Source organism: Bombus pyrosoma, linkage group LG6 (genome assembly GCF_014825855.1).
Source record: "Bombus pyrosoma isolate SC7728 linkage group LG6, ASM1482585v1, whole genome shotgun sequence".
NCBI classification, from domain to species: domain Eukaryota; kingdom Metazoa; phylum Arthropoda; class Insecta; order Hymenoptera; family Apidae; genus Bombus; species Bombus pyrosoma.
The window spans coordinates 13,603,125-13,613,095 of NC_057775.1; the positions used below are offsets into that span (position 1 = coordinate 13,603,125).

Sequence of the window (9,971 nt, forward strand, 5' to 3'; positions counted from 1 at the left end):
CTAAATTATAAAATTTACCGCGGCAAGCCTTCTAATGGCTCGACAGGAGAATGGAATCGATCGTTCTCGTAAAGAGCACTCTAAAATAAATCAGGTTTATGAGAGATTCCGAGGAAATAGTTGCTTAATAAAAATACGCGATGCGTTAAATCCACGGGATAATGTAATGCTTAAATTAAAGTTAAGAGCACAAAATCGAGTAATTTTTCATTTTGCTATTGGCTTACTATTTCTCACTTTCGATTTATTACAATTTCTCAGAGCAATATTTACTACAACTGTGAAGCTGTATTTGTGAAGTCGAAATAACTACTCTTTTTAAAGAAATTACAGCAGGTAACATTGATAAGTTTGTTAATTTAACGAAAGAATCTTCGTGGTGTTTCGAAATTAACGAAGTAAATCGTTACCCACGTTGTTCGTACGATGAAAGTATGCCTCGTCTTCCAAAATTATGCGGAAAATTTGTTCTTCCATTTACACTTGCACATCGATAAACTTGCTACAAGCTTGTACAATTCCAGCAAAGGAAACTCTCCAAAACTCCTTTAATCAAACACCACAAATTCCGAGCTACGTTTAAATATCGCAACCTGCTTATTCGAATCCCATGGAATATTTACAATGCAGCAATTAACTGCTAAATCCACATCGATTACACCTAATATGCGCGTACAATCCCAAGATAGTCCGCTTATTTCTATCTCTGTGCTACGATGGATAACTGCAAACAAGAAGTGCAGCTACAGATCTGCCAAACGTGTCCGAAGGTAGCTACATCCTGTCAAGCACCGCTATAAAAGGCACAGCTATATATTATTCCTCGAGTTGTAGGTCGAGGCTGAAGCGGAACAGTGCTTTTCTTAAATCACTGCACCTTGCAAAGGCCGGTGATCGATGGCCGGACGACGAGGAACAACGCGACACGTCTCTGTAAGCTCCTCTGGAACACCGTCACGATCGTTGGGACATCGTGTAATAAAGCGAATACTATTCGTGCCTACGCATAGATCCAGCCCGGAAGCGTCTTTTAAAGTGTCCCCTCTCTCGACTGAAAAGGTATCCTTAGACTAATTATACATGCTCGTGGCGATTACACGTTGCTCGTAGATGCAGATGTAATAGCCGCATACATTAGCCCTATGCACCAGTATGAATATTTCAACCGCGTCGAGGACACGACACATCGACCACGGAAAACTCGAATTATTCGCCAACTTTCGTAAATATTGATCGCGTCGTCGGTTCGGTAACAAATCGAGGGCCACTCGAGTCGAATCTGGACTCCCGTAGAACCGTTTGTTAACAAATTGTAATAATTCGAGAACTTCTTGATTCCGGGCAAAGCGTTCGACTTCGCGACTCTTAACAACGAAATTATTTCAGAGCCAGTTTACGCGAAACGTTAATCGTCGACGAAATATTTTCCCGATGCTAATTTTACGTTGCTTACTTGTTTAGTTGTTGCTCGTTTGTTGAACGTTGCAAATCGTTAGCAAGCTGTTAATTGCGACAGGAAATTATGAAACTTTGGTTAAAAATGTGGCGTAAAGTAAAACGAAATGGTAAGAAGGGAGGAACATAGAGACGTGTAAAAGTTGAATTTACGGTCGTTCGTTAGGGATCAGTTTCAATAATTCTCGAGGCGGTGCTTCCCAACTGGAGTTTGCCGTAATTGCCAGTTCTGAGTTCGCGATGCCGCCAGAGAAAATTTTTGGATCTTGATAGCGCATAAGTAAGGAGCCGCGATAGAATCTTTATGTCGCGCCCTAAAAACGCGCCATATTGCTTGTTTTATACGACAAAAAGAACATTTTATCGCGAGATCCTCTGCTCGATATGCGACATCTTCTGCGAGCGTGTCGGGAATGAAAAAACGCTAAGAGAAAAAATACCCCTCGTATGTGGTTACTTGAATCCATCCAGAAATTTATTACTAAACTATACCTCTCTACTGTGGCTGCTTATATGTAAAGTATGAAAGTTTGGGATATTTTACGATGGCTAATTTTATTTCTCAAACTTCGGATATGTAGAATTCCATAAAAAGAAATCGATATCGTGTCCACGACACAGGTTACAGTAAGTAAACGCTTCATAAAAACAAGCGATGAATTTTTTACTCTTTTACTCAGAGTTATTTAGCCACAAAGCTTTCCTCCTGCTTACAAAATAATCCTATGTCAATTACGTTTCATATTATCGTCTCGTATATCATCTACGTTCTATATAATAAATGAAAATAATTGTAAAAGATACGCATTTGTCACCGTAATTGCTCGAGTTTATATTATTCCAAGTGTGTAGCAAATGTTTCCGCGACACTTTATCAGACACGGTTCTGTACACGTATTCCATCGATTGTAAACCAGTCATCCATCATTTGAAATTCATTTGCGTCAAAAGTAATGTTTTCGTCGGAAATGAATTTTCTTCGCGTGAAACTTTCGCTCTCTTATTTATATTATACGCGTATCACGTCACTTATACGTCCATGCGTGTATATATTTTGCATTGATCATATATACTCGATAATTCAGGTCTTTTTTACTCAGCAGCTCACACCACTTGCACTCTTCCAAAATACGTACATAAAAGATACTGCACGTTCGATAAAATGGTGACGTATACGGTCGATATAAATCCAAACGATGCGACATAAATATCTCAGCGACACTCGAAGACCTTCGGGTTGTCTTTCGTGAAAGTAGACACGGTGCAGTTATTTACCACGACCATACGTCTCAATCTCCATCTAATCTCGCGGAACACCCTCGATCGATCGATACCATACCTGCTTCTTGCATTACTCTTCTATCTTCGACCTTGTACACTTTTTATTTTCATTCTGTCTCCTTTATTTCCCCTCTTAACTCTCCTTCTTTCTAATTTGAAATGAAAATACATGCAAATCGACGAAGAAGAACTTTTTCCGGCCTTCCCGCTTAGTTTTTCGACACCGCTAACCGTATTAATTTTCACTGAAGAACTTGAACGCACCACTTAACATACGAATCGTCGCCGGTTAACGAGAGATATCATCGACGGGAATTCCTTTATGCATAATATGTACCATACAGAGAGCTATTCCTCTCTCGAACGCAAATATCACGATGTTCCAATTACTTTTATCTCGACTGCGACGACTGCTCCTTCCCAGAAAACTGCTGTATAGATGTCTTGAAGATCTAACTAGCCTCACCGTGATAACGATGGAAGGAAGATTTTGTGGTTGATCGTGTCCCAACGAATTCCAATAATCCTATGAAAATGCACAACGCGTGAACTTGTTGCTTCCTCTTTCTTCCTTTTTTTCTTTCTCATCAGTGTTAGATATAAGTAATATTTTCAAAATTATTAACACAATTAGTTATACAGTTATACAATCTGGTCAGATATTCATAATTATCCTATAATAATTTATACGAATATATAATTAATATATATGTCGGGGATGGAAGGACACTGGAGCCTCCCGTTTGGAACTATGGGAAAAATCCCGTAATATTGTAATCTAGATTCTACTATAGCCGTAATTAAGCAATTGTCATTCAATCCGATTGTATTTGTTCGAGACTTGTGATAGTGGGATTGGGTTCGAGGTGACACAACTGGTCGCCGAACGTAGCCACGGTCACGGGATGGACATTTTTCCTCGGAGATGTCAATATAATGGGACACACGTTGTATTAACAATCAAACTCCAAGCAGAGATTGCCTAGCAACGGCGATTGGAACCTTCTCGAAGCTTCGGACCAGTATATAACGAACGAACGCAATCGTGAAGGGAGGAAAAATTTCCATCAGTCTATTATTCGTGCGATCGCTTTGAAGAGTTACACATCGAGAAGTATATACAGAGCGTCCCAGTAAACGTGTTTGCGTGTTAAAGTATTTTACGTTTAATAAAGAGTTATCCTGTTGACCGTGGATTCGTTATCGAACCTAGAACCATAGTCACTAGCGTCTCGAGTATCTAATTACCACGGTTACTTGTCGATATCTGTAACAATCGTGTTTGCATTAGTCAATATCTTCTCTATTGCATAACGACAAAGTCTAACCATAACGAAGATTCGTTTCACGCCCTTTAACCCCAACCCTAATCATAATGCGAATCCGACATATATATATATATATATAGAAGAATATATAAAATTTAGTCGAAAAGGAACGTTATATTCTATCGAAATGGCTACTGATTGTAAGGACTACAAATATTAACTGCGTTGAACATAAATTCTTGTACGATGAAACGAAATTAATTTGATAAATAGCTTTGTTTAATGATGTTAAGGTAGTGTACGAATATCCAAATATTTGTACGATAATTTATACTTTTATTCGCTTGTATATACGATATGCGTAGAAGAATCGAAGCTGGCATTTCGACTGTTTTGATTAAATTTATCTTCGCAAATGCAACAAAAATAAAAAAGATAAAATGTTAATGAAACAAAACATATAGAACGAACGTAAAAGGAGAATAAATACATTTCTCCTCGCAGAAGCGTAATAAATCATCAACGATGTTTTACAAATTTAATATCACCTCATCAACGAAAAATTGGAAAAACCATCAGATCTAACAGATAACGTATTATATTTTGCGCTAGCGAAACATCTCCCGACATTTACACTGAGCAATCACGGATTTTATTTTGATTAATACGAATTCCTAGAAAAACTGCTTTCCCGATATTGGATTGCCCGGAACAATAAAAAGTCCTACGGAAAAAAGGAGCGAGATATTATTCTTTCATTGAATAACCACGCTCAAAAGCGGAAACGGCGAACGACTTGGTTGAACCTGCCTTTCATTCATATAATAAAATACGGCTAAAACCGATTAATCGAAATGTCTCTCAAAAATTCATATCCGCACCCGTATGCAAATGTGTGACAATCCGAGTCGACATTACACGCTATAATTTACGAGTTTGAGAGCTCTCTCCGTAACTTGAAATATAATTGGTCGCGGTAACGAAATAACGTGCATGTCAGTGCAGAGAAGACGAGACTCCAGAGACAAACGTTTCAGTGGAATTCCTCCGGACGATAAATTCGCCATTGTGGAACGAGACTTCGGGCTCTGTAAACGTTAATGATGCATTGACTCAGGCTCGTGGATCGATATTAAGATGATTCACGCTGTTCTAACGGTTAGCCGTGTTGAATAACGAGGACTATATCGATGAGAAAGCGAACATGGTGCGAAGCGATCGATGTTTCTACGTGACTTGAACAGTCCCTACTCGAAATCGAGTTAGTATTACCACGATCGATGCGACGTTTAATACGATTAATAATCGTACGCCGTGACGGTTCAACGACCCGAAGTCATTCGTTTCGTCAATTAGTAACGATTAGTGGCTCGTTTGACCACAGATGGAGAACTCACCGGAGAAAGTATTTGTGAGTCTTCACTCGTCGCTCACCCTTCGGAACATCCCTGGTAATACCTTGAAACGACTCAATCGGCTTTCCTCGCAAAGATTATTTACTCGTTAGGAAATTAGTTGCTTTATTATCGAGCGGTATCGACTGATTCTATCTACGGCATCGCTCGCAATTTCGCTACGTCGCGTCGTAACCGATCGCCAGCTATTACGCGCCCTGCCGTAGCTTTCATCGTAGCTTTTTATCCCCTCTCCCGTACAGTTCACCGTGACGAAGTAAAAGCCGGTGAAGCAACCCGTTCGAAAACTAATTTTTACCTCGTATCGGCTGGTTGCCATTAAATTACCGATCCGATCGATCCCCCTTGGTGCGGCCAACGAACGAGCAGAAACATTGCACCGAAAGGAAAAACCGGCACTTTCGGGTTAATGCGATAGCCGTACGTTTCCGCGGAAGCTTTTGTTGAAATTTCATTTCCACCGGTATCGTTTAGTAAACACATTAGATCCGATTTAACCGGCTATCCGGTCAAAAAATATTTCTCCGCATCGGTACACGCCCACGAATTCTCGCTATTCCGAGGAAGCTGTTCGCTTTATGGAGGAACGTTTCATTTTCGACGCGGAGAAATTGTCACGAGCCTGAACGAACGGGAGTGGAATCAAACGTGAGACGAATATTGTCGAGTCGCGTTCGTTTCGGCTAAATTTTAAGAATTTTTCCTTCGATGTACACCTTCGTGCATGATGGGTACGACGACGACCAGGGACGAACAAAGTTCCTTGATCGTCGCACATAACGAAACAAGCTTCTTTTCCATCCGCCTGGCGTTCCTCGTATACACTAGGTATACTCACTTTCCAAGAGTGAAGAAACGACGAGACAGGAAAAGAACAGAAAAACTGAAAAAAGAAAGAAAGAATGCCGCTTCATCCAGTGCAGCCGAGCGGAAAATAGCTAATATTCTAGGACATGGGCGACATCGTGCTGGAGATGAGCTTTGGCTGGTAGTCTGTGTATTTTGGAGAACAACCATCCCTTCCGAACTATTTATTCCGGCAGAGGACGAGATTCGCCAGCAATGAAAGACAACTCTGCCACGCTCCGTACGTTTTTAATTTTAACGTTATCGTTTGATTCCACGGTAATATTCAAAAAGCTTTGCATCAACAAACTTGTTCAAAATGTATATTAAATATTTATATAACACCCACAGCATACGTACCATATCTTTCTGCAAACATAATCTGCAAATATTTCAAAATTGTATAATAGACGTTACATCATTCGATTAAAGGAACACGAAAAACATGAAAGAATACTGACAAGCTATACGAGAGATGAAATCATATTGAACGGTATAATATAATAATCTTGATTCTAAAATAAATACGTATAGTTTCATGTATAACGCAATGAAAACATATTATTTATCAGTTTGAAGCAAATTGAAATACTCGTTATATCGTTTATAATGTTTAATCGGGATTTTGCAGGGATACAATTGGAACAATTGTAATATGAAATATGTTATATAAAATACACGATAAATTGGATTGAACGTAAAAGAATTCTTTTTAATACAGGATACATAATACGATTTTGATCATCGACGAATATTTGAAATAATCTTTATCGCACATTTAAAAATAAATATAACGATAGAATCCTTCCATTTTCACAATCCATTCCAATTGATCATCGGACAAATGCATAAACGTCTGTAAAAATATTATATTTCATGCCCAATTACCTAAAACCAATATGTCCTCGGATTCGATGTGTTGGAAATCGATCTACGCCAATGAATACGATAAGCACATTAAACACTGTTATCTTTCCAGAGATGCAAGTTTCAGGAAGCCATAATTTACACCCTTGCTATTATATTCTGTGTAGTAAGGTGTTTTTGCAACTGTGAAACAGAGTATATAATCGACTAACTGGTCCGTAACCGTCAGTAGTCGAGACCTGGTGTAACATGAAGGTGTCAACGATAATATTGGTGTCTTTTGCGTCGTGGGTAGCGGCCCATCCAGGTCTTCCGCACTCGGAAAAAGTCGAGAACAATTCGGTATGTAATGCAGTTAAAATATTTTATAGCATTTTACTAAATTCTATACAAATTATAGTTATATTAATTTTACGAGTTAGATAAATTTTTATCCATTCAGGAAGACGTAAGGGCAGAGAGGCAAGAGAAGCCGAATGTATTAATTGAAAATTTAATATCATTGAAGGATAAATTTACACCACTGCAACTGATTGAAAATGAAAAGCTAGGGGATCTGGGGACATTTAATATAGCGCAGCAGAGTATCGGTAATGTGGTAACGGATTAAACGAGACTTTAGAAAAATTGATAATATTTGTGTTGTTTGATTACGCAGAGAAATATGGAATTCCTACGTCACCGATAGCGTTCTTTTTTGGTAAGGACAATTTCATCATTTCGACGATTTTAAACGTGATCGGAACAGCCAAAGAAGTGATTGGAACAGCCAAAGAAGTGCTTGAAACAATCAAAAGCAATGTCAAGAAAGGTGATTCGATTCGTACATAAAAATACAAACATTTAAGCGCAATGTATTTCTTTGCAAAGTGCACGTAAACTTCGATATTTAAAAATAAATAAAACGCATCCGTAACGCGAACAAACAATTAATTCGCGATCAAATGGGGCTGAAAAAAGCAAATTCGACAAAAATGCGGGAACAGTACAACGGCAAAATTAATGAAAATGCAATTTATATTTTTCAGTGATAAAGTTGCCTTTCCTCGCGCGTGGAGAAAAGACATCAGGTAATGTAGAACGCCTACGCCAAAAGTTACATTGAAAATGTTTACTTTTAAAGGAGCAGATAAATAAAGAAACAACTACATATTACTTTTTAAAGGAGCCAGTCTGGGCTTCGAGAAAACTGATTCTGCTCAGTTGAAAGGGCATGAATCAAGTGATAAAGACGATTCTCGACTATCGACAGAAATTGAAGGAATCGATATGAACGAGGTGAAAGAAGGTTACAGCAATGGTTATCGGAAATCAACAGAAGGTGACGCAAAAGAAATTGCCAACGAAAAACATGTTATTCAGTCTGCTGATTCTCCGGTATCGTGGAAAGAGAATGCAAAAACAGATACCAGCGAGAGAAAACACTCGGAAGGGTCTCAGATATCAACGAAACTGGAAGAAAAATCAGCTAGCGCAAAAAAGCAGAGTCATTCCGCCGAAAAAGCTGAGAAAACGTCGTTAACTAACGCGAAAGAAGAAACTTTTCAAGGTCCGATGAATGTTACGGAAAAAGTAGCTGCCGACGAGAAAAAGGACAATTCGAAGAAGAGTAGAAGAAGCGTAGTAGCATATTGACGATCGATCGATCGAACAGAGAAGTAAATGCATTAGATAAGAATATAGAACAATAAAGGAGAACTTAATTTAAAAGGGGAAAAACACGATTGTTCGTTTTTGTCAAAGTTAAGAAAAAATCTTCCAGAAAGTAACAAGGAAAGAAAGATAACCGGATGATAAAAATTGATCAAGAAACGTCTATCGTTGAAAGAGAAAATAAAAATGCTTCGCATTTATCTGGGAAAGTTGCTAAAAATTTCAAGAAAAGACATAGAAAACGCTGACACAACGACATCTGTCGAAAATAATATAATCACGCACAAAATACTCGAACATGAAAGGATGAACTCCATCGAGTGAGAAAATTGATGAAAAATCATCCGCTGTCATGTAACGATCGATCTGCTGGAAAAACAACTACGGCCAGAAAAAGGCGACAATCTTTACAGACTATTTCAAGACATCAACAGAAATTGATGAATAAGCAGTAATCTAGGAGGAAAAAGATGGTTGCTTGAGGAATTTTATATCATCAACTGGAATTTCTAAGCAAGAAAACTAGAAAAAGACGGTCACTGGAGTACCTCTAGTGAATCGACCAAACGTGTCATGCAAAACATAACTTTCAGAAGAAAATAGTTTTAAAGTATCAATCGATGTCGTCGGAGATGGAACCGAGAGCATGGAAGAAAACGAACGCGTCAGGATTTCTTGCGTATTAGCTAGAATTGATGAGTAAGCGATTGTGGACAGCATTGATGTCGTGATAGAACGATTGTGAAGGACTTTAAAGAATAAACGTCAAGTGCATAAGGAGGAATACTAACTAAGGCTATTCAGGAGAATGAATAATTATAAAATCATTTGCAAATATCAAAATGTCATATGTTTGAAATATTAACAAATGCATCTATAATCGCCATTGTATAAAATAGTGAATAGTATAGTTAATATTGCATAAGCTAATGGACAAATTATTTCAAACGTTATGGTTGCAACTTGTGATTTACAAGTACATGTATTAGTGGCCTGGAAAGTTTAATTATTTAATTATTTAATCTACGTTACATATATGGATGTTTCTTTATTTTTATGTATCTTAAAGGTAATACATATCTTGTGTACACATTACCTGCTTGTATTTAATTCGTTTATTCACCTTGTTTCGTTAATTTAACGCTAGTTATTAATGTGAATATCTAATATTAATTTACCGCGAAAG

At 38.0% G+C, this 9,971-nt stretch overlaps 1 protein-coding gene across 1 annotated transcript; it reads left to right on the forward strand.

Moving 5' to 3' along the window:
* Positions 1-7,381: 7,381 nt before the first annotated feature.
* On the forward strand, positions 7,382-8,767 carry LOC122568221. Its single transcript, XM_043727700.1, has 5 exons — positions 7,382-7,474; positions 7,575-7,722; positions 7,791-7,943; positions 8,161-8,202; positions 8,298-8,767. The coding sequence occupies exons 1-5, from the start codon at positions 7,382-7,384 to the stop codon at positions 8,765-8,767; spliced, it is 906 nt and encodes a 301-aa protein (XP_043583635.1).
* Positions 8,768-9,971: the final 1,204 nt, after the last annotated feature.

Bases quoted from the DNA above. Each gene is read 5' to 3' on its own strand.
- LOC122568221 (XM_043727700.1), top strand. From the start codon at position 7,382: ATGAAGGTGTCAACGATAATATTGGTGTCTTTTGCGTCGTGGGTAGCG. The intron at 7,475-7,574 runs GTATGTAATGCA...TTATCCATTCAG, and splicing joins AAAAAGTCGAGAACAATTCG to GAAGACGTAAGGGCAGAGAG. The intron at 7,723-7,790 runs GTAATGTGGTAA...TTGATTACGCAG, and splicing joins TATAGCGCAGCAGAGTATCG to AGAAATATGGAATTCCTACG.